At 40.8% G+C, this 24,808-nt stretch overlaps 2 protein-coding genes across 9 annotated transcripts in view; one reads left to right on the top strand and one right to left on the bottom strand.

Annotated features, from left to right (window-relative positions):
- The window catches only part of MYO9A (myosin IXA), a 300,731-nt gene extending 297,348 nt beyond the window's left edge, over positions 1-3,383 (bottom strand). For all 8 annotated transcript variants that reach the window (XM_030930260.1, XM_030930262.1, XM_030930261.1 and 5 more), the window contains exon 1: positions 2,964-3,383. The gene's annotated coding sequence lies outside the window, so the exon portion shown is untranslated. The remainder of the gene's footprint in view (positions 1-2,963) is intronic.
- A 229-nt stretch (positions 3,384-3,612) lies between these two features.
- SENP8 (SUMO peptidase family member, NEDD8 specific) lies at positions 3,613-24,560 on the top strand. The gene is made up of 2 exons (XM_010364796.2): positions 3,613-3,747; positions 23,180-24,560. The coding sequence occupies exon 2, from the start codon at positions 23,216-23,218 to the stop codon at positions 23,852-23,854; it is 639 nt and encodes a 212-aa protein (XP_010363098.1). The 5' UTR covers positions 3,613-3,747; positions 23,180-23,215; the 3' UTR covers positions 23,855-24,560.
- Positions 24,561-24,808: the final 248 nt, after the last annotated feature.

Genomic DNA, 24,808 nt, shown 5'->3' with positions numbered 1-24,808 from the left:
TTTTGCAGGGGTCTAGAGCAAAGGCAAGCACTCTAGACAGCAGTTCTAGACTTAGGAATCAATACATTAAGTCAATACTGTGGTTTTTAAAATGTCTGAAAAGTCTTTGACTAATATTTATTTCAAACTGAGTTAATATAAACAAAAATCACTCCAACTAAAAACCTTAATATTCTTGTCAAATCATATTTTCAAACCTCCTACACTTCTCTGCAATTATTAAAGATTGAACAAACTTCCACATAGTATAATCCAAATGATTAGGAAAGGTGGAGTTTATATTGCTAACTTCTGTTGAGGTACTTTCTTAAAAAAAACTCTAAGTTTACCCAATTTCCCTCAGGAACTATATAGTACTAAAATAACTAAGGCAAAATAACTGTTAAAAATTCATATATTAGATAGTGAATCTCACTGTTAATGCTTAAACTAGAATAAGATTTTTTTAAGGAACTTAATCATGTAATTTACTAATTTAAATATTTAACTCTACCTGTAATTTAAATGTTGGGTTTCCATCCTAAAACCTTTTCTCCTCTCTTCTGTATGATTTTGCCTCCAAAATCTACTACTATCAACCCAGAACCTGATACTGTGCTTCAGCGACAAATCCAGCTGCGTAATGGTCATCTACATCTGACAGAACTACAGTCACCTAAACTGAACATGTCACAAATTAACCCCTCTATCCCTCCTCCTTGACAAAATAAAAATAAAATCCCACTCCTTCATGGGAATCCCCAACTCAGTGAAAGGCACAAGCCAGAATCCTAGATTTTATCCTCTATGCAATTCTCCGCAACCCCAAATACAATAAAATCACCAACTCAACTCCCAATATCCAAGTTCAGATCCAGTCTCACCATTTGCCTGGATAACCCTAATATTCCTGCCTTTAGCCTTATTCTACTCTTCAATTCACTACACCCAGAATGACTTTTTTTTAATGCAAATCTGATCATTCCAGTCCCCTGCTTTAAAATCCTTCAATAATTTAATAAATATTATAATTATCACAGCTAGTCACACTGTGGAAGCTCAGAGGTTCAATGATGAGACATTTAGCTACATCCTTTATGTAGGTTCAACATAAAAGAATCATCAGGAATTTTTTTTAAATCACAAAATTATTTAAACATACATATAACAGCAGATACATTTAAAAGAAAAGCATGTAGCATTGTTGGTAAAAGCAAAACACCAAAAATAACCTCCAGTCCACAAAAATGGAATATTATCCAGCCAGTAAATGAGGCACTTCCATATGTATTGTTAATAAATGATCTGTAGGATGTAGCATTAAGTGAAAAAAACAGGCTATGTATAGAGGGTAAAGTAGGCAACCATTCGTGTATAGTGTCTTAAAAATATAAACGTATATAGGTTTATATATTGAAAATATCTCAGAAAGGATACATGTGAAGCTGGAAATAGTGGTTGCCTCTAAAGAGGAAAAATGGGTGGCTGAAGAATGAAGGCGGAACAGAAACTTTTTACTACATTACTCTTCTGAAACTTTTGGCTTTTACGTCTTGTTATTATCTATAATTTTAATGTGATTTTCTCCTTCTGTTACTTTAACAGTTTTTACTGTGTGTGTGTGTATGACTACAAAGACCTCTTTATATTTCACCTTTATACCAATATTAAAATTACGTACTGATCATTTGATGGACCATTACGTTTCTTTCTTGACAACTCGGGAGCTCAACTTCTACAAACATTTTATTCAACATTTTACTGCTATCGAGAAGGCTGTTGTTGGTAATGACCTCAGTGAACACTGCATGATTTCTGTACTTGCTTCTTGGAGAAGCAAGACAGCAGCACCAGACAGCAGAAGTTTATTATTAAACCGACATCGAAGTATTCAGGGATTAAGGAAAGTTACAAATCTTATTTTTCTAGCAAATCCAAAAACAGTGAATCCAAAAGTCCCCTAGTATCCTTTAAAAATAAAAATAAAAAACAGTCCTAGTATCTGCAGCAATCGACAAGGAGGTGAAGTAATAGTACAAGACGACATAGTTATATCCACTAGTGCAACATGATCTAATCCTTACACAGGTCCCTAAAACGTCAGAGCTGAACAACCTCACACGTTCTACACAGAACAGACAAGATGAGGCGCAGGCTCTGTGACCTTATAATGGCACACACACAATTGGCCCCATGCTTCCATAACTTCTCTCTGCCTCCCGCTTTTTTCAGCCCAACCCCTCCAAACATGGGTCTCGGTCGGTCCCCTTAAGTCACAACGGAGGGAATACACTAGGCTAAGCAAATATTCCCTCAGGATTTCATGGCAAAGCCCTTTCAACCAAAGAAAGGATCGCGACTGAGGAGAAAGATAACAAGGTTTGCTTGAGGAGAGGTCTGTGAGAGAGGCTACAGTGGGTGGTGGGAGAGAAGCCAAAGTCTGTGACGGCTGACACCACATCTACCGGGAGTAAGAGCACCAAGACAGCGGCTATCTGAAAGCCGTGATGGCTAGGGTTAGCGCCAGTCGGCTTGGTGATGAGCGAGCTGGGAGGGGGTCTATTAAGAAGGGTAGGGCGAGGGGCAGCTGGGGGACGCAACGGGTTAGGGGGCGGTCGAGACTTTGTCTCAGGAGCTGTAATGAGGTCAGCCCAAGGGAGGATGTAACAGAGTCTGGAAGCTCCATTAGGAGTCCTGAGGGACTCTGAGGGGTTCTAATGGGGTCTGCTGGATTGGGGGGACCGTGACAGAATCTCCGGGGAGGCTGGAGGACTGGAATGGTGCTCGGCCAATGGAAGATACGGGGGGTGGGGTCTACTGGGGATCCGGGGCCGTGATCTGGTGTTTGGGAGGCTCGGCGCAGACCCGCTCGCGGGGCGTCTCCACTGGGACGGGGCGGGGCGGCCCGACCGGAGCCAAATAGCAAGGCTGAGACGTGGGCCAGGACGGGCTGCAGGGCCGCTGAGCGCTTGGGCGGGTCTTACCTCGGGCTCCGCCGCGGTGGCCACCGCAGCCCCCTCCTCTTCGGCGGAAGCTGCCTCCCACCCTCCGCCCCAGGGTCGGGCGGGAGATGGCAGGGGAGGCCAAGGCCACGGAGGGTCCGGCGGTTCCGGGAGGGTGGGCCCAGCAGCCTCAGGGTCCAGGCGAGCGGCCGCTGCGCATCCCCCGCCCTGTCAGAGAGACTCCGCCCGGCCTGGGCAGGCACATCCCCCGCTGCACCCCGCCCAGAGAGCACGCGTTGGACCGCCGCCTCAACTGCTGCGAGCGGCCGCCTCTGCCGGTGCAGCTACTGCCTCCGCCGCCGCCTCTCGCGGTCCTGACTATTCTGTACTCTCTCAACAGCCACAGTCAACCGCCGCCGCGTCCCTTGTCCGCTTCGGCCGCGCGCCCCCGACCCCGCGCACTCAACCCCGCCCCGCGCGACTCCACGGCTGCAGGCGAGCAGGCGCGCGCGCACTTACCTCCCACGCCCCCTACTGCCAGCCCGGGTCGGCCCCGCCCGGTCCCGCCCCCGCACGTGACGCCACCGGAGAGTACAGCGTGCGCTTGCGCGGACACGCCCCATTTCCTAGGCCCCAGGCTGCCCCGCCCAAATTTTTCTTCCTCACCTTACGGCAGAGCGGGGAACTCTGCCTTAGATTCTGCCTGTACTGGAGAGGGATGTCGCAAGGTTGGGGAAGAAACCTCTGGGTTTGCGACTGTAGCTGTCGATTTCCGGCCAATACAGAGGTGTCTGAAGGCTGGTTGGGGTGGTGAGGCCCGAGGCAGGTAAGAAGCCTCCTCCCCACTTTAGTTTGTCTCAGTTTGTCCCGGTAGTGGATCGCTTCCTCACTCACTCAGATTCTGGCGTATCCGTGCTCCCTCCCGATTCTGGACCTGGATTTTCAGCGCCGCCGGTCACAGCCCCCGCCCCTTTTCAAACACGCACGCTCTCTCCTCCCACCCACCCTCATTGTCCCCGCCCCGACCTCCGTTTCCAAGTCTTCGTTTCCATTCATTCCTCAGACTTTTTCACTGAGTGGTTTCCATGTCTTGGGTTCCAGAATGTCAGAGGCGAATGAAATAGTCTCGGCTTTTTGAAGTGCTTTTATATAGGAGACCGTGAGAGAATCCGCAGTAGTAGTACAATAAAGTGATAATAGAGAAAAATGCACGGGATGCTGTCTGGGCACAGAAGAGGGGTCCCAGGTTGTGTAGGAGGAGAACGTGAGGAAGCCCTTTCTAAGCGGACTTTTGGGTCACTTTTAGAAGACTGTGTTAAAAGACTAGTAATCCAGTACCTGGTCAAAGAAATAGGAGGTAAAAGAGAGAAAAACGGGTGCAAAAGCATGTGACAGTGGTGGTTTGAAAGAGTCAAAAGAAAAGTAAAATAAACCTGATGGAAACCGTACTGTAGACTTCCCTTTAAAGAAGCATCATTATAAAGTGAGAGAAATGAGGAACGAGAATATGGCCCTCAGGAATGTTTTCTGTTTAGGTAGAAGGCTCAAAAGTGTACACGAAACCGAGAAGTGGACTCTTGGAGGGTGAGGGAGGCGAATTTATAAGATCGAGAGCATTAGTGGAAAACAACCTTGTATGTGCATTTGAATCACCTGGGAAACTTTGTTAAAACCAATACTGTTGCCCCACTCTAGACCAATTAAATTCTGGGTTTTGCCAGGTGTCAGTACTGTTTTAAAGCTCCACAGGTGACTCTAATGCTAAAGATTGAGCCCCACTAAACTAGAGAGAAGAAATTGAGAGAGTTGGCTCTGTAACATTAAGATGGAGGTCATTTAACTATGGAGAGGCTTGGAGATGGATGAGAAACTTGAGCGGCGTTATGTTTTGAATAACTGGTCTGGGAAATGGGAGAAGGAGCCACTCTTGCCTTTCCCTTCAGCACTGTTCATTCCTCAGTGTTTATCAGGTCCACCTTAGTTACTTGTCTCTTTGCTCTCCCTTTCCCTTCCATCCAGAATTGGTCAGCTGTTGTCTCCAGCCTTACAGCTCAAAGGCCATCCCCACATCTGTCCCCAAAAATGATCAGAGCTAAGCCAATTTATGAGATGCAGAGACCAACATCCAGAGCTAAGCCAATTTATGAGATGCAAAGGCCAACATCCACTCCCGTGAGATTACTACATACAGTGCCTTGCCAATTTAGAATCTTTTTCTGTTATTTATCATTTAAATTAGTAATGAGATATAAAGATATTTAAAATACAGCTCTGTTAGGATTGAAAAGTACTGTATTAGGGAAAACTAGGCCTTTAAATAAAGAATTAGCAGGCAGAGAAGCTGTATGAGGTAAAGACCAAGACAGTGTATGGCTGCTATCTATTAACTAGGGTTAATCCAAAAACCTGTCTATCTGACCCAGATAAGAACGAGTTATTGTTGTCTAGTATGGCTAGAGCATAGTATGGAGAGTATAGGTGGAACAGAGATGAAGATGATAAAGTGGGTGTGAACAGATTATGAGGAGCCTTGAATTCCATGGTGAAGAGTTTAGATTATATATAATACTAGAAACAATTGATAAGTACAAAAAAGGTTCTTAACCTCTTTTACCCAGTGGACCTCGTTGGCAGTCCAGCTTATAGACTCAGTCTCAGAAAAATGTTCTTAAATGTATAAAATAGAATACATAGTAATATAAAGGAAACTAATTTTTTTAAGTTTTTAAAATATTAAAGGTGTGATATATATGCATCAAATAAAATCTGGCAGCAGGTCTAATTATATAATTTCTAAGTAGTGATGACTATAAATTATATTTTGAAATGCCTGCAGCAACTTTAATGTGATGTGAAAATATCAGATTTCTATTGGTAAAAAAAGAGAATGCTAATACTGTAGTTTATGGTCCCCACTTATTGAAGAAATGCTAAATTTCAGCTACTGATTATTGAAAACAAATTGTTTTCCCAGTCTAAGTTCACAGAACCCTGATATTCTAGCCACATCCTGGTCTATGGATCCTAAGTTTAAAAATATCTCAGTGTAGGCCGGGCACGGTGGCTCAAGCCTGTAATCCCAGCACTTTGGGAGGCCGAGACGGACGGATCACGAGGTCAGGAGATCGAGACCATCCTGGCTAACACGGTGAAACCCCGTCTCTACTAAAAAATACAAAAAACTAGCCGGGTGAGGTGGCAGGCGCCTGTAGTCCCAGCTACTCGGGAGGCTGAGGCAGGAGAATGGCATAAACCCGGGAGGCGGAGCTTGCAGTGAGCTGAGATCCGGCCACTGCACTCCAGCCTGGGCGGCAGAGCGAGACTCCGTCTCAAAAAAAAAAAAAAAAAAAAATCTCAGTGTAATGGTTTTAATCTAGAGCATGACATCAAATCTGTGTTTCAGAAAAATGATGAAGCAGTGTTCACTTCCCAACCTCTCTGCTGGGATGAGAAGCTGGCTGTTTTCTTCTGTGTCTCCTTTACCTCTGGGGCAGCAACCAGTACTATCCCACCATTTCCTAATAACCGGGGCCTGCAGAGGGACTAAGCTTGTGGATGTATATATCTGTGAGAGCAATACCAGAAAATAAATCAGGAAAGGTAGATTGGGGCTATTTTTGTGGAAATCATTGAATGCCAGGCTGTAATTTGTAGTTAATTTGGTAGACAATGGAGGGTTGTTAAAATTTTTGGAGTAGAATAATGTGATTAGAGTTCTGTTTGAAAATCTAGAATAATGTGCAGGTTAGATCATCTAAAGAGAAGATAGAAATGAAGAGACTAGACCAATAAGTTAATTAATTTTTAAAAAACGGAATCTTGGGCCGGGTGCAGTGGCTCAGGCCTGTAATCCCGGCACTTGGGGAGGCTGAGACAGGAGGATCACTTGAGCCCAGGAGTTCAAGACCAGCCTGGGCAACAAAGTGAGACCCTGTCTCTCCAAAAAAATTTTAAAAAAAGAAGAAAATTAGCCAGACATAGTGGTGCCTGCCTGTGGTCCCATCTACATGGGAGACTGAAGCAAGAGGATTACATGAGCCCAGGAGGTCGAGGCTGAAGTGTTCATGCCACTGCACTCCAGCCTGAGTGACAGAGAAAGAGCCTGTCTCAAAAAAAAAATCTTGAGGTGATCTCTAGAGAGTCTGCTAAATTCCTTTATTTCCACAATGTGCTGACCAGGCTAGAGTAACATACATTGGAATAAATTGCATACCTTTCAACAGGAATATATACCCCAGTGTGGAAGTCAGTTAACATTTTATGTGGTCAAGAGGCTAGCCCAGTCCTTTGAATTATAAATGATATTGTTAGTACTTATAATAAAGCAATGGCCTTACCATAAGTTCACGGATCTTGCCAAGGCCTTCCTCAGTCAAATTCCATCTATACCTGTGAGTCCTACATTTCTGACTTTTAAAAGTCAGAACTCCTTTCTCTCTGCCAATTCCTTAAACTTCTTGGATGGGAAAGAAGTTTAGTTTAAACACATTAGCAAAGAACAGAAAGTCCTCAAGGCCCAGGCAGCCCATCTCCTTCGAAACTGATCAATACCAGACTATAAAAACTTACTGCTCAAATCCAGCTGGTACGCAAATTATGTACTTTTTAAACGTATTCTAAAAAATTTGATTTGGGGTTCAGGTATTACTGATCCAAATGAGTCCTATAAAATTAATTTCCAGAACTAGCTTCTCAGAGAGGTCACCATTACCACCTTCTTCAGCGTGACTAGCCTATAGTGACTTTCTGTCCATCAAATAATTGGAGGCCATTTGGGTGGTGATACGAAAAATCGAGTTTATGCAGAACTTGAGGTTCAGCTATCTGACACGTTTTGCAGGAGGAGGAGGAGTGGGTCTATCTGAAATCAGAAATAATACTTTTATGAGGCTTTTTAATAATTTTTATTACTTACAGAAAATTTCTGAAAGTTCCTTTCTCTGGCTCCCAATTAAATGACTTACTCCACAATCAACTTACAAAAGCACTGGATCATTGTCTTGATCCCAAAAATTTGTCCCAACTGTAGTTACTATTTTGAGCATCTGTATTATTGTTTGAAAACCTTAGGCTTGCTTTCCCTGATGGCCAGTGAATAAAACTCTCAAAGAGGTGTGATTCATTACTTATTCATTCATTAGATATTTATTGAACCTCTACTATGTGCCAGGCACATTTTTGAAACCCACTAATGAGCAATTTGTAATGACAATTTACCTCTTAACTATCTGTGAAAAAAGTAACTTGCCAGGATTTGAAATCCTCAGAACAAATGAGATTAAAAGATCATGTTTTTTTATGTTCTTTCAAATAGTGTGTTTGCATAGAGCTGCCATGTGCTGACCACAGTGATTATCTGTGAAATGAGGTAAATCGTGGCGTTAGCTTAACCACTCCTTATCAGACTTTGTTACCGCATGTACTAAAATAAAGTTCTGTCTACACCTTTATAAAATATTATCTTACACAGACGTCTTATTAATTCTAATGGCCTCTCCACACCTGGCCCTCACTCCTAGTCATTTCAAAGTTTGCAATTGTGTAAAGTCATTTCGCAGAAAATTTGAAGCAAAACGAAGTCACCACAAGAAAAACTTGGTATCCACCAGGTTTGTATTGAGGACAAAAACTGTGACACAATTACAAATGGACCTTTTTTTTTTTTTTTTTGAAATAGAGTTTTGCTCTTCTTCCCCAGGCTGGAGTGCAATGGCGTGCTCTCGGCTCACCACAACCACCACCTCCCGGGTTCAAGCGATTCTCCTGCCTCAGCCCCCCGAGTAGCTAGGCTTACAGTTGTGCACTACCACTCTTGTCTAATTTTGTATTTTTAGTAGAGACAGGGTTTCTCCATGTTGGTCATGCTGATCTAGAACTCCCGACCTCAGGTGATCTAGCCACCTTGGCCTCCCAAAGTGCAGGGATTACAGGCATGAGCCACCGCACCCGGCCTACAAATGGAACTCTTGAGGTAGAAATGGTAGACCAGGAATAAAATTATTTTCATGGTCAGTGACATCTTAGCCATTGATAGCTGTGCCTAGTTCCAGAGCAATAAATGGAGAGCCTTGGTGTTAGATGAAATCCTAAAAAGTCACCTGTTTTATCTCCTTGGCCCTAGACAGAATAAAGTGGAATTTATAGCAATAGAGTTACCAAGCATCATCATCACACCAAGTGGATTTTGTACTTTGAGAGCTGAATTCCACTGTGAAATATTGATGTTACAGGAATGTTGTGTAAATTCATAATTCATTTATACAATTGAGAATATTTCTTACATTTATAACAGTGTTGTGTTTTCCTGAGTTTTTCAAGATACGTTTCACTTCTGTATTTTGCTCACTCAGGAAAAATATTTATTTATTAAAACTCTAGTTTGTCAGGCACTGAAGATAGAAGGATGAGTAAAATCTAATCTGTGTATTCAAGAGGGTAATATAATAAATCTTGATGGTCATTCTTACATGCCACGTTATACAGATCTCCAGATGGCTTAGGCTTAGTTTTAAAAGGAAATGTTTAATTGGGGGGAAATTGAAACCCCAAAAAAAAAAGCCATGAACTTCCTTCCTGAAAATATTTTTGCCATAAAAAACATATTTGGTCTTGGATGTGATTCTTTTTGTGAAAGTGCAAGTTGAATCAGACATTAGAAGTTGGACATAATCTTCTAATTTTAGTAAACATCAAATTATTTTTAAATATTTGTGTTTGAACATTTATGGAAAAGAGATTAGATTTACCTGTTTTATCCAGAGGACAGAAGTAAGACTCAGAAGTTGAAAAAATGGAAATACTTTATGTCATTGTAAGAGTGGGAACTGGTACATCTTTTCTTCCTCTTCAGTGAAATCACTGTATTTACTAATTATGTGTTCATTATTAAGAGAAGAGGAAAAATTAAAGCACAATATCAAAAGGTAGAAGGAAAAAGGCAAAAAAGTATTAATCCTGTTTCTTAAAATGATATTTACACTTGATGGATATCGATCATTCTTGATTATTTTTGTGTGTATTTTTATCATATACAGATGTTTATATCAAAGCACATTATGAACATTTTTCTGTTAATAAATTTGTGTTGATAATATTATATGTAATGGCTGAAAACTATTGCATCATGTGGAAACCCTGTTATTTAATTTACCATTCCTTTTTTGAGCTCCAGGTTGTTTCCAGTTTTTCTGTTATAAATACTGCCATGTGACTTGTTGAATTTTTGCACACATTGTTAATGTTTCCCTTAAGATAAATGTATGAAAGTATAATACCTACATATATAAATTTCTTAAGAATTCCAATATAATGGCAAATTACCCTTGAAAAAGCTTGCATGTATGACACTCCTATCAAAATGAGGCATCATTTACTCATTTCCCATAATCTCTCAGCAATGCTAGTTTTTATTAGTTTTCTTCATCTTTGCTAACTCGACAGGTAAAAAAATGAAATTTTAACTTGCATTTATTTGATTACTACTCTGATGTCCAGTGTCTCTTCGTGTGTTTATTGACCAGCCATGTAAGTGTATTAACTAATATTTTCTAACAATTTTTTTAACTTTTTAATATTTAAATTTGTATCTAAAATGTAATTTGATATAAGGTATGAGGTAAACTCTTTACTTTTTTAATCAAATAGTTAACAAGTTGTGCCAACGCTACTTATTAAAAAATCTAGCAAGCATATCCCATACTTCAATACACAGATAATAAAAGTACTATTAGATATTCCTCCAAAAAAAGAAAGAGGATTTCATGGTCAAATAAGTTTGGGAAAAGATCATACCAAAAAAAGTTAAAATTTTTTATCGCCAAAGTCTCGTTAGCTTCTAGTGTGTGTGTGTGTGCATTAGGAGTTAGCATTCCCTAATTTAATTAACCATGTAATCTTTTTTCTTTTTTATTTATTTATTTATTTTGAGATGGAGTCTCACTCTGTCGCCCAAGCTGTAGTGCAGTGGGGTGATCTCGGCTCACTGCAACCTCTGCCTCCCAGGTTCAAGCAATTCTCCTGCCTCAACCTCCCAAGTAACGGAAATTACAAGCACGCACCATCATGTCCAATTTGTTTTTGTATTTTCAGTAGAGACAGGGTCTTGCCATATTGGCCAGGCTGGTCTCGAGCTCCTGACCTCAGGTGATCTGCCTGCCTCGGCCTCCCAAAGTGCTGGGATTACAGGTGTGAGCTATTTTTTTTAACCATGTAATCTCACTTCATAGGTATTTCAGGAAATACCTATGAAAGTCTATGGAACTGAGCTGTCCAGTATACTAGCACTAGCCACATGTGGCTATTTAAATTTTAGTTCATTAAAATTAGTCAATTCTTCAGTCACACTGACCATATTTCAAGAACTCAATAGCCACAAGGGGCTAGTGGCTACTGTATTGAACATTTTGCAGATCAAAGAAAATTTCTGGGTCAGGCACGGTGGCTCATGCCTATAATCCCAGCACATTGAGAGGCCGAGGCGGGTGGATCATGAGGTCAGGAATTCAAGACCAGCCTGCTCAAGCTGGTGAAACCCTGTCTCTACTAAAAAACTACAAAAATTAGCCAGGCGCAGTGGCAGGCGCCTGTAATCTCAGCTACTCGGGAGGCTGAAGCAGGAGAATCACTTGAACCCAGGCAGCAGAGGTTGCAGTGAGCCAAGGTCACGCCACTACACTCCAGCCTGAGCGACGGAGTGAGACTCCATCTCAAAAAATAAAAAAGGAAAATTTCTGTCACAAGAAGTCCTATTGGACAGCACTGCTATAGCAGTGCTATATTATAGGAACATTATAGGAACATAATGTTCAGTGGAACACACGAACACGCTGAAAACACTAGAATAATCCATAATTTCTCTGTTGATTGGTCAGGCAAACATGATTACTACCACACTACGAGAACAGACTCTCTCATTGATTTGTAGAGACTCCATCATCATATTTAAAATTTCTTATCTGCATATGAATTTTTTTATTCTATTGATTTATCTATTTCTGCTCCAATACCACACCCCTAGTTTTAAGTCAAGGTTCTGCACCTTTCTCCCTGAGAGCAGAAATGAATTCTTGCATGGAGTTGGAAATTAGATTAGAAGTGATAGTAAAGGCCCTTTCACTTCCCAGACTCTGTAAATGTAAACATTTCTCTGCCAAACTTGATTTATATTATGTTGAGCTGTATACTCATTTATTCATTTATTCTACATTTATTTATTGAGTACCTGCCTGGCAAGCACTGTTTTAGACCCTGGGGTTAAAATGGCAAACAAGGCAGACAGGGCCCCTTGTCGTCTTATTTTCATAGAGCTTACATTCTTGTTTTGGAAAGGGAAAGAGAAGAGGCAGGGGGAGGGAAAAAGAATATGAACCAATAAACAAATAAATTTAAAAACTATCACATAGTCATCAGTGCTATTCAAGGAATTGAAATTAGAGTGATAGTAACTGGCGGCCTCTTTATTTTGGCTGCCCTGAGACCTCTGTGACTTAGTGGCATTTAAACTAAGATCTGTCCAACAGAAGGAGCTAACTACTAGAAGGTCCAGGTACAACTTGTACCACCCTCAGGAGGGAAAAAGCTTGGTGTATTTGAGGAATAAAAAGAAAGTCTTTGTGGCTGGGGCTTAGTGGACAAGCAGGGAGATAGGAGGAGATAAGGTTGGAGAAATAGCTGAAGCCACATTTTCATGTAGGGTTTTGTAAACTAGGGTACGGAATTTTCATTTTTTTCCGAGTATGATAGTGAGCTACTAGAGAGTCCTAAGCAGGAAACAGACCTGACCTAATTTAAATGTTTAAACAATTATTTTGATGGAAAATTTATTGGCAGGGTCAGTAGTGTAAATAGGAGACCTGTTAGGCTAGGTCAGGAAAGAAATGGTGATAGATTTGACTAAGGTAATAATAGTGAAGATGGAAAGCACTGGACAGATTTAGAACATTTAGGCTATAGAATCAACAGGACTTGTTGTCAATTGGATGTGAGGTGTGAAGACAGTAGAAAACTCTGGGATGAGCCTGGACAGCACAGTGAGACCCTGCCTCTAGTTTAAAAAAATTTTTACTTAAGCCAGACATGGTGGTATGCACCTATAGTGCATATAGCTACTTGGAAGGTCAAGATGGGAGGATCACTTGAGTCCATCAGTTAAAGGCTGCAGTGAGCTATGACTGTGCCACTGCACTCCATCCTGGGCAGCAGAGTGAGACGTTTTCAAAGAAAGAAAGGAAGAGGGAGAGGGGAGAGGGGGAGGGGAAGGGAGGAAGAAAAAACAGAGGAGAGAGAGAGAAAGAAAAAAACTAACTCTTGAATGATGTCTGTAATCCATTATATAGTAACCAGGTTCAATTTTCAGTCTGATTATGGCAGGCAAAATTGGGACATATAAGACATCAATAAATATATTTTAACCAAATGAATAAATTTGCTTTAATAAATGTTTCTCTCCTGTACACATTTAAGCTGCTAAAGCATAAGCTTGTGCTTTTTCCTTTATTATTAGGGAATCTGGTTCCTAAGAATTTGAGGTTTATGTCACAAACACATCAGCTATGAGTAGTTATTAGACTGTTCCGCTGAAGTATCCAAGCCAACAGAGGAGACTGAATGAAACAGAAAAGATTGCCTGCTACAGTTGCAAAAGTTCTATGAGACTCTCATATTTTATTTTTAAATTTCATGCTGATTTTGCATTTTATGCCCAAGTTTATGTTAATAATTAAAATATTTTTCGTTGCTGATTTAAATGTTTTAAGTCAATGATTAAGTTGTTTAGCTCTTTCCCCTAAAGTTGGTCAAATTAAAGCTCTAGGAAGATGCTCTGTGATTAACTTGTGTTTGTTTCTTGGACTTTGTTGCTATCTGCTGGCACATGGGCATGTATCCATTTAGAGAAGCATAGATGTGTCTCTGAGCATTTGTAGTTTGGTACAACTTAAAATCGTAGCCAAAGGGAGTGAGGAAGGCAATTGCATTTAGAAACAACGGACTTTTATAATCTGCACTTACTTTGTAATGTTTTTAAAAAACATACCTGAATGAGGCTGTTTCTCTCTCTCTTTTTTTTTTTAAGGAACGCTTACTGAATAATTAGAAAAAAATGAGTAAAGGTCACAATTCTGGAGAAGTATGTTTTCAGTAAAACAAATTTATCTGGAGCACTACTTAATTCAATAGCCAACAGGCTTATTTTCCCTGAAGTTTTGAGAATTGCAGTATACCATATAAAATGCTTGTTAATTTAAGACTCTAATATATATTTTAATCCCATAAAATAAATACTTAACAAAATAGATAATTATCATTAATAGCCATTGTAAATTAGTATTTTTAAGCATTTCCATTCATTAAAAATCCAGATTGAGTCCGGGTGAGGTAGCTCACGCCTATCATCCCAGCACTTTGGGAGGGCTAGACAGGAGGATCAGTGGAGCCCAGGAGTTCAAGACCGGCCTGGGCAGCATAGTAAGACCTCATCTCTACAATTTTTTTTTTTTTTTTTTTTTTTTTTTTTGAGTCAGTTTCGCTGTTGATGCCCAGGCTGGAGTGCAAGTGCAATGGCGCGATCTCGGCTCACCACAGCCTCTGCCTCCCGGATTCAAGCAATTCTCCTGCCTCAGCCTTCCAGGTTCAAGCAATTCTCCTGCCTCAGCCTCCCGAGTAGCTGGGATTACAGACATGCGCCACCATGCCCAGCTAATTTTGTATTTTTTTTTTTTTTTTTTTAGTAGAGACTGGGTTTCTCCATGTTGGTAGGGCTGGTGTTGACTTCCTGACCTCAGGTGATCCGCCCACCTTGGCCTCCCAAAGTGCTGGGATTACAGGCGTGAGCCTCTGCGTCCGGCCACATTTTTTTCCTTTTTTTAATTAGCCAGGCGTGGTGACAGGCACCTGTGGTCCCCGCTACTCAGGAGGCTAAGGCAGGAGGATCACTTGAGCCCAGGATGTCAAGACTGCAGTGGCCGTGATTGCATCACTGCACTCCAGCCTGGGTGACAGAGAGTGAGACCCTGTCTCAAAAAAAGAAAAAGAAAAAAAAAAAAACAGACTGAAACAGCAGTAACACCACCAGTTAAAAGTTAATCTGGCCAGGCGCCATAGCTCACACCGATAATCCCAGCATTTTGGGAGGCCAAGGTGGTGGATCACCTGAGGTCAGGAGTTTGAGACCAGCCTGGCCAACGTGGTGAAACCCCGTCTCTACTAAAAAAAAAATACAAAAAATTAGCCAAGCATGGTGGTGGGTGCCTGTAATCCCAGCTACTCGGGAGGCTCAGGCAGGAGAATTGCTTGAACCTGGGAGGCAGAGGTTACAGTGAGCTGAGATCGTGCCACCGCACTCCAGGCTGGGCAAAAAGAGCAAAACTCCGTCTCAAAAGAAAAAAAAGTTAATGAATTCAATATTAGCTTCATTTAGTTACAGAAGTCGGAAGATACAATAAACTAACCCCTGTAACCACAGGGTTTGTGTATACTGACAACACATTAACATCATTGCTTCACTCAGATTGAGAGAACAATTTTCCTGGATTTCACATTTGCTCTCCTTATGCCAAAGATAAAGCACAAGAGCAGAGTCATGCCATGGCTAGTTTCATCTTTGATAACTTTGTGGCTTTATGTAAAGAGACAAGTGCTTTATTTTCAAGAAATCTTTGGGGTCCATAATTGCCACCTCAAATATAGGGAACAGGGAAGGAAACTAACTTTTTTTGAGAGTCTACTGTAGACCAGACAACGTGCTGAGTGTTTTCACTCATGTTTTTAATTCGTGTAACAACCTGTGATTATGTTATTACTACCTAATCTTACAGATGAGGAAAATGAGGCCCAGAAAGAGGATGAATAACTTGTCCACGATCACTTAAATAGTAAGTGGCAAAGTCAGAGCCTAGACCCAAGACTTCCTAGCCCCAAAACATAGAGCTATAATATATTTGGTAAGATTTTACAAATAGAACTGTGAGGAGGTCATTGGCTCCCCAGTTCACTCACCTTTCTTGCCCTTCCCCTAGTCTTGCTTACCATCCACCAAGACCAAGTACACAGATCTTTTAACTCTGAACGAATTTACTAGTAACAACAGAACAATAAAGGATAACAGGCAAAACACAAAACCAGAGAATAAGGATATTACAAAGAATACAGAATCTTAAGTGGCCTTATTTCTTTTTTTCCTGTAATCTAGATTTTCTGACTTCCCTTTAAAAATATTGCATTCATCTGGCAAACATTTATTGCACTTCTGATATGCCAGGCACAGTACTCACTACATAGAAAAGAAATATTCATAAATGATTCTAGATGGCTCCTGGTTTTTTGCTAGGTCCGTTTCCGTCTCCTTTTCTCCCACCTCATTAATAATATTATTATCATCCTCTCACTCGCCCCAACTGAAACCTTCAGACCATTTCGTAATTCTTTTTTTTTTTGAAAAAGAGTCTCACTCTATCCCCCAGGCTGGAAGGGAGTGGCACAGTCTCAGCTCATTGCAACCTCCGCCTCCCGGCCTCATAATTCTTTTTTATCTACCCTCCTCTGATCACTTATTGAGTCTTATTGATGCTCTGTCTACAATATCTATTCCTCTGCATTCCTACTATCATTTCTCCTGCTTTAGGTCATTACCTCCTACCTTTACTTGCAATAAAAATCTAATTGGGCCGGGCACAGTGGCTCATGCCTGTAATCCCAGTACTTGGGGAGGCTGAGGCGGGTGGATCATCTGAGATCAGGAATTCGAGACTAGCCTGGCCAACATGGTGAAACCCTGTCTCTACTAAAAATACAAAAATTAGCCAGGCATGGTGCCAGGCACCTGTAATCCTAGCTACTCAGGAGGTTGAGACAGGAGAATCGCTTTAACCCAGGAGGCAGAGGTTGCAGTGAGCCAAGATCACACCACTGCACTCCAGCCTGGGCGACAGAGTGAGACTCCACCTCAAAAAAAAAAGAAAAAAAAAATCTAATCGATCTCTGCTTTCCATTTTTCCTCCTACCAATTAGTTCTATATATTATGGCTGAATTATTATCTTCCCAAAGCATTGACCCAGCCATTAATGGCTCCCATTTCCTCTAGTATAAATTTCAAACTCCTTCACTGGAATTCAGTCTGTCACCACTTAGCTTCTAAGAATCCTCTAATATTTGCCTGTACCCCTACTACTCCCACTTCATTCTAGCCACGCTAGACTATTCAGGATTCTCTCCACATTTGAAAGCACTTTCTTTGCCTCTCTGTCTTCCCCATGCATCCAACTCCACTTGCCCTTCAAGAGCCTACTTTTATGTCCCTTTCCTCAAAGCCATTTCTGATCTGAGCACTCATTCCTTTTCATCCTGTTAGCCAGATTATTATTCTTGTGAATTCCCATACATTCTGTTTTTGCCTCTTATGGATTTCTTATCTCATTGACTACAAACCACCTTATACATCTTTGTATCTCCCATAGGACCTAATATTAGGTGCTCAGTAGGTATTTATTGACTAAAAGAATTGCATATGCAGTATATGTTCATTATAACAAAATAGGTTTAAGTTCAGTAAGGGTAGAAACTATTTCATTCTCATTCTGTATTGCCACCCCCTGGCACAAAGGAGAAGACTCAGTAAACATTTGTTAAGTGAAGTACATTACAGTTATCAGTCATTAGGTTATAAATTTACTGATGCCATAATAGATACCTAGGAACACTTTTTGTCTTTTTTTTTTGTTTATTCTTGGGGTTTTTTGTTGTTGTTGTTGTTGTTTTTGGATGGAGTCTCACTCTGTCACCCAGGCTGGAGTGCAGTGGCGCTATCTAGGCTCACTACAACATCTGCCTCCTGGGTTCAAGCTGTTCTTGTGCCTCCGTCTCCCTAGTAGCTGGGACTACAGGCACCACCACTATGCTGGCTTATTTTTTGTATTTTAGTAGAGACGGGGTTTCACCATGTTGCCATGGCTGGTCTGGAACTCCTAATCTCAGGCAATTTGCCTGCCTTGGCCTTATGTTGTATTTTAAAATCCTAGTTATGTATGTTTCTTTATTTTATATTGACAAATACCACATGATAAAGGTCATATATTCTTATTCTCACTTTAAGCTAGGCACAGTGGCTCACACCTGTATTCCCAACATTTTGTGGGGCACAGGCAGGAGGATCACTTGAGCTCAGGATTTTGAAACTAGTCTGGGCAACAAAGTGAGACCCTGTCTCTACAAAAATTTCAAAATTAGCCAGGCATGGTGGTACACACCTGCAGTCCTAGCTACTCTGGAGGCAGAAGCAGGAAACTCGCTTGAACCTAGGAGTTTGAGCCTGCTCCGAGCTGTGGTTGCACCACTGTGCTCCAGCCTGAGCAATAGAGCGAAACCCTGTCTTTAATATAAAAATAAAAAATACTGCCTTTTGGCCCAACACGCCATCTTCCAGTAATTTGCCAAAATGACTAACACAAAGGGAAAGAGGAGAGGCATCCAGTATATCTTCTCTAGGCCTTTTAGAAAACATGGAGTTGTTCCTTTGGCCACATATATGTGAATCTATAAGAAATATGATATTGTAGACATCAAGGGAATGTATACTGTTCAAAAAGGAATGCCCCACAAGTGTTACCATGGCAAAACTGGAAGAGCTTACAGTGATACCCAGCATGCTGTTGGCATTGTTGTAAACAAACAAGGGCAAGATTCTTGCCAAGAGAAGTAACGTGCATATTGAGCGCATTAAGCACTCTGAGAACAGAGATAGCTTCCTGAAATCGTGAAGGAAAATGATCAGAAAAAGAAGGAAGCCAAAGAGAAAGGTGCCTGGGTTCACCTGAAGCACCAGCCTGCTCCACCCAGAGAAGCACACTTTTTTGTTTGTTTTTTGTTTGTTTTTGAGTAAGAGTCTTGCTCTGTTGCCCAGGCTGGAGTGCAATGGCGCGATCTCAGCTCACTGCAAGGTCCCCCTCCCGCGTTCAAGCAGTTCTGCTGCCTCAGCCTCCCGAGTAGTTGGGATTACAGGCACCCACCACCACGCCTGGCTAATTTTTGTATTTTTAGTAGAGATGAGGTTTCGCCATGTTGGTCAGGATGGTTTCGAACTCCTGGCCTCAAGTGCTCCGCCCATCTTGACCTCCCAAAGTACTGGGATTACAGGCGTGAGCCACTGTGCCCAGCCTCAGAGAAGCACACTTTGTGAGAAATAATAGAAAGAAGCCTGGGCTGCTGAATTCATGACATAGTAGGTGTTAAAAAAACAAAAACAAAAACAAAACAAAAAAAAACTATGGACTATAAAAAATAAAAATAGAAAATATTTTCACTTTACAGAAAAGGAGAGTGAGAGTTAAGGAAGTTTAATTTATTTATGATCACACAGCCAATGAGTAACAGAATTGAATCTAAAATTCAAGTCTTCAAATATGAAGTTTAGAGTTATTTTTCTTGGCCAAGGATGGGTTTGGCTAAAGGCTAGTTGAGTTATATTTGCATTAGAATTTTTGGAATTAAACTGCTGCTGTCATGCTGTATGGAACAGAATTAGGGCCTTGAGTAACATTTTGTCTATGTGCTGGGTATTTTAAAAATCAAACAGACAAAACACAAAAACTATTTCTGAAGAAAATCTCAGCCCAGCCTGTGGACATTGCCTTCAAGGTGAGAGATGACTGACAGTTGAGGCAGTCTTCTTGTAGGCTCCTTTCCCTAGTTGGGTTGGTGTTGAAGAGTGGGTGTGATTTCAGCAGGCAGTGTAGAGAGTAAGTCTCCGGGTTTTTGCCAAGCTATATGACCTGGCACTCACAACTATGCAGTGTTTATTGAAGACATGGGAGACAGATGCTGTAGCCAGGGAGCAGTCATTCCACCTTTATATTCATAAACTCTTACATCAAGTCACATCGACAAGCTGATTACCTAACCTCTGTCAAATTGCTTTCATTTGATTGATCTGTGCCCATTTGCCATAAGGCTAGATAGTAAAGATTATTATAGGAAACAATCCTATCTAACTGTTTCATCTGTTGTAAGGATATTGTGAGGCACTATTTGTTATGATGCACCATGTCTTTTATGGAAATCTCTTGAGAAAAAACTGTCGGACCATAATACAAAGAATTATTTTACCTCTCCTGAGCAATTGCTTTGTTTTTATCTTATGGACATTGTGAATGTTTAACTTTGTCTGGTCAGATGCCAAAAAGCTTAGAGCCAAATTTGTGGCCCACCCATAACAAATGTGCTCTGTGGCTCATTAACTTCATTCTTGGCTCCAGTTTATGTCTCTCCATTAGTCTTTTTTTCTTAAGAAGATCCTAATTCATGCCATCTTATTATATATTTTTTCTTTTTTCTCATAAACAGCCTTATGTTGTTTCTCAAGTAGTCAGATTATGACGTACTGCGTCTACATTAAACCATCTTGGATGTCCCTTCATTTACTTTGGCTTTTTTTCTTGAGGGGTGTATTGATTTTTCATACAGGTTTTTGCAGCATTTTGTTACATGAAAATGGTTATATCATGAAATTATTGCTCAATAGTGTAGTCAAGTGGTAAAATAACTGGTCTAATGGTCAGAATTGATTAAATTGATGTCATAATTCTAGTCTTGTCTTTTACAGCATTATTACTATTTTCTTATAATAGGCTTTGTTTTGCACTCTCCATCTGCATGTGACAGTTTATTGCTATGTGATTTTCAGAAATATTGTTGTGCTGCCAGGTCAGTGCATAACAGCTAACCCTCTGTTAACTCTGTTGAGTTTGTTAGGCTCAAATATCCCACACCCATCAGACTTGTCTCACTTTGGGTGGTCACAAGCATATTAATTTCATCACACAACTTGTATTGCTTCTGCTCTAAGTTAGTCATTCTTTTATTTAAACAAGGTAATGTTAACAGATATTTGTTTTCAAACCTCATTTGCTTTGATTGGTTTGGAGCTCTATCTAGATTTTCTGATTATCTTACTAATGTCATCTAATTGATAAATACTACTGTATAACTTTTTAAACTCTTTTAGTACTTTCAAGTAAAATTATTTGGTCTTCTCTACAACTTTCTAGGGTATGTAAGGTGGATATATGCCTTTTTTACAGATGGCATACAAAATGATTAAATGATTTTATATGCCATCTGTAAAAAAGGCATATACCTTTTTAGAAAAACAAGGACAAAGTCATTTAAATGACTGCTCAAGATGATACCAGCAAATCAGTGGTAAAACTAGGACTAGACCCAGGTTTCCAGAATCTTATCCCATACTACCTTTTAAAAGAAGTCAAAAGAAGTTCTAACTTATATTGTAAACATTACATCATCTTTATCATACCCCTTGAGGCTAAAGCTATGAAACAGGCAAACACATGTTATATCACTCATGCTCATAGCAGGGCAGAATCGGGAATGAATTTCATTTATATTAGTCTTATGATTTTCTGTTTTTAAAGTTACAATTCCTTTTAACTACAGTCCTAATCACTGTCACATTCCATTATGGAAGGAAGAAGCAATATTTTTATCTTATCTTTTGAAAATTAATGTTGAGGCCAGGTACAGTGACTCACACCTGTAATCCCAGCACTCTGGGAGGCCGAAGTGGGTGGATCACGAGGTCAGGAGATCAAGACCATCCTGGCTAACATGGTGAAACCCTGTCTCTACTAAAAATACAAAAAATTAGCTGGGCGTTGTGGTGGGCCCCTGCAGTGCCAGCTGCTTGGGAGGTACTAAGGCAGGAGAATGGCGTGAACCCGGGAGGCGGAGCTTGCAGTGAGCTAGGATCGCGCCACTGCACTCATGCCTGGGTGACAGTGCGAGACTCCTTCTCAAAAAAAAAAAAAAGAGAGAAGAAAATTAATGTTGAAATGGAAACTATTTCCCTTGATAATTAGTAACTTTTTTCTTTAGATTCTTTGAATTCATCTTTAATATAAAAATAATTTGTTATTATGCATATTCATTAAGGAGCCAAATAATACAGTTAATGGTATGTTGTTTGGTAAAACATTAGCTATAATTTTAACCAATCTCTGTGCTTCAAGAGGATATTTAAAATTCATGCTTACTGTGTACATGGCAATTTTCCAGTTTTCATTCTAATTGTTTACATGCAGCACATAAGCTAGAATTTCTTATAGTTACAGTTGACCCTTGAACAACACAGGGGCTAGGAGTGCCAACCCCCTATGCAGTCAAAATTCTAGGTATACCTTTTTTTTTTTTTTTTAAGATGTAGTCTTGCTCTGTTGCCCTGGCTGGAGTGCAGTGGCATGATCTCAGCTCACTACAACCTCCGCCTTCCAGGTTCAAGCAATTCTCCCACCTCAGCCTCTCGAGTAGCTGGGATTACAGGCATGTCCCACCACACCTGGTTAATTTTTGTATTTTTAGTAGAGACGGGGTTTCACCATGCTGGCCAGGCTGGTCTCAAACTCCTGACCTCAAGTGATCTGCCCACCTTGGCCTCCCAAAGTGCTGGGATTTCAGGCATGAGCCACCGTACCCAGCCTAGGTATAGAATTTGACTCCCTAAAAACTTAAATACACTGGGCGTGGTGGCTCACACCTGTAATCCCAGCACTTTGGGAGGCTGAGGCGGGTGGATCACAAGGTCAGGAGTTCGAGACCAGCCTGGCCGATATGATGAAACCCTGTCTCTACTAAAAATACAAAAAAAAATTAGCTGGGCGTGGTGGCACATGCCTGTAATCCCAGCTATTCGGGAGGCTGAGTCAGAAGAATTGCTTGAACCCAGGAGGCAGAGGTTGCAGGGAGCTGAGATCGTGCCACTGCACTCCAACCTGGGCAACAGAGTGAGACTCTGTCTCAAAAAAAAAAAAACCTAACTACTAGTAGCCTACTGTTGACCAGAAGCCTTACCAATAACATAGCCAATTAAAACACGTTTTGTAAATATATTATATACTGCATTCTTACAATAAAGTAAGCTAGGGGAAAATATTAAGAAAATCATAAAGAAAAGAAAATATATTTACTATTCATTAAGTGGAAATGGATCATCATAAAGGTCTTCATCCTCCTCATCTTCATGTTGAGTAGGCTGAAGAGGAGGAGGAAGAGGAGCAATTTGTCTTGCTGTCTCAGGGGTGGCAGAGGTGGAAGAAAATCCATGTGTAAGTAGATCTGCACAGATCAAACCCACCTTGTCCAAGGGTCAACTGTGTATTTCTTTACCACAACCCTATAAAAGTAACTACTATTTTCCAGCCCCATTTTACAGTCAGGTATTTATTGACAGTAATATTGTCTTCTGGCTCTTGTTCAGCTTCTGGAATTTCTGAGCAGCCCTTGTCAGTACAAGATGGACCCCGTAGTCTTGAGTTACATGGACAGTCTGCTGCGGCAATCAGATGTGTCACTATTGGATCCGCCAAGCTGGCTCAATGACCATATTATTGGGTTTGCCTTTGAGTACTTTGCCAACAGTCAGTTTCATGATTGCTCTGATGATGTCAGTTTCATCAGCCCTGAAGTCACCCAGTTCATCAAGTGCACTAGCAACCCAGCAGAGATCGCCATGTTCCTTGAACCACTGGACCTCCCCCACAAGAGAGTTGTATTTTTAGCCATCAATGATAACTCCAACCAGGCAGCCGGAGGAACCCACTGGAGTTTATTGGTCTACCTCCAAGATAAAAATAGCTTTTTTCATTATGATTCCCATAGCAGGAGCAACTCAGTCCACGCAAAGCAGGTAGCAGAGAAACTGGAAGCTTTCTTAGGCAGAAAAGGAGACAAACTGGCCTTTGTGGAAGAGAAAGCCCCTGCCCAACAAAACAGCTATGACTGTGGGATGTACGTGATATGTAACACTGAGGCCTTGTGTCAGAACTTCTTTAGGCAACAGACAGAATCACTGCTACAGCTACTCACCCCTACGTACATCACAAAGAAGAGGGGAGAATGGAAAGATCTCATTGCCACACTTGCTAAAAAGTAACTATTGAAGTATATTTGCGACTTTTGAAGGCTCCTCTTTCTGCCCTTCCCCATTTGTTGGATGGCTGCAATCTCAGTGCCTGAGGGAAGATGCCTGGTAGAGGAAAGCTTAATACTCTTTTTCCTGAAAGAATATCATCCTCTGTGTTATCCCCATGGAACGTTTCACTTTAACCCTGACTTGAGAGCAATATGGTCTATGAAAATATCTTGAAATTGTACACCAAAACCTTATAACCAACTTATTTGAACATTTATTACACACAAGGTTCAAGTAAGACTTTTCTTATTGGTATATAATTAATTTCCTTTGGTCTCCCTTATCCACATTGGCTTTTTCTGGAGGAAAAGCAGTGATCTGTAAAACAAATCAAGAATATATTAAATCTAGAGGAATGCAGGGAAGAAAACTATAAAACAGAACCAAAAACTTGTTGCACAGCCTACATAATTAAGAGAGCAACTGGCTGGAAGCAGGTCAAGGCCTAACTTCATTCAAGACCTAAATATTATGAGACAGTTATTCGGTTTTATGTGATACCTCTTCCATTCACCATGCACAGGCTTTTCCAGCTATCTGCATAACGTTTGCAAATATTTGATAAAGATGATGTTACCCTATCTTCCTCCATCTGATTCCTGGAATGCTTGAAGAAAGGGGAAATCTCGAGTAACCTCATTAAAATTAATGCCTGGTGGACCTCTCAGTTTGCTCACTGATTGCGTAGACTTGCTACTCTCGATTAATAACTGCTTTTCTCTGCCTTTTCTATTAGCCATGCACACACTTCCTCCTTATATCCAAAGTTATTTGCTTCTAAAATTCATAGTTGATACCTTCCCAAGGCCACCTGTTGTTTCAGATAAATAGTTGTGCTTCCTGATAGTTACAGGTTTTCCTCTCTATCCTTAATTCTGGCAGAATTGTTTTTAGTTACGTCATGGTAATTTCAGG

The sequence above is a fragment of the Rhinopithecus roxellana genome, chromosome 5 (genome assembly GCF_007565055.1).
Source record: "Rhinopithecus roxellana isolate Shanxi Qingling chromosome 5, ASM756505v1, whole genome shotgun sequence".
Taxonomy (NCBI): Eukaryota; Metazoa; Chordata; class Mammalia; order Primates; family Cercopithecidae; genus Rhinopithecus; species Rhinopithecus roxellana.
Note: the sequence above shows the minus strand (reverse complement) of the source record. Positions and strands in the feature narration are given on the sequence as shown.

Bases quoted from the DNA above. Each gene is read 5' to 3' on its own strand.
- SENP8 (XM_010364796.2), top strand. From the start codon at position 23,216: ATGGACCCCGTAGTCTTGAGTTACATGGACAGTCTGCTGCGGCAATCA.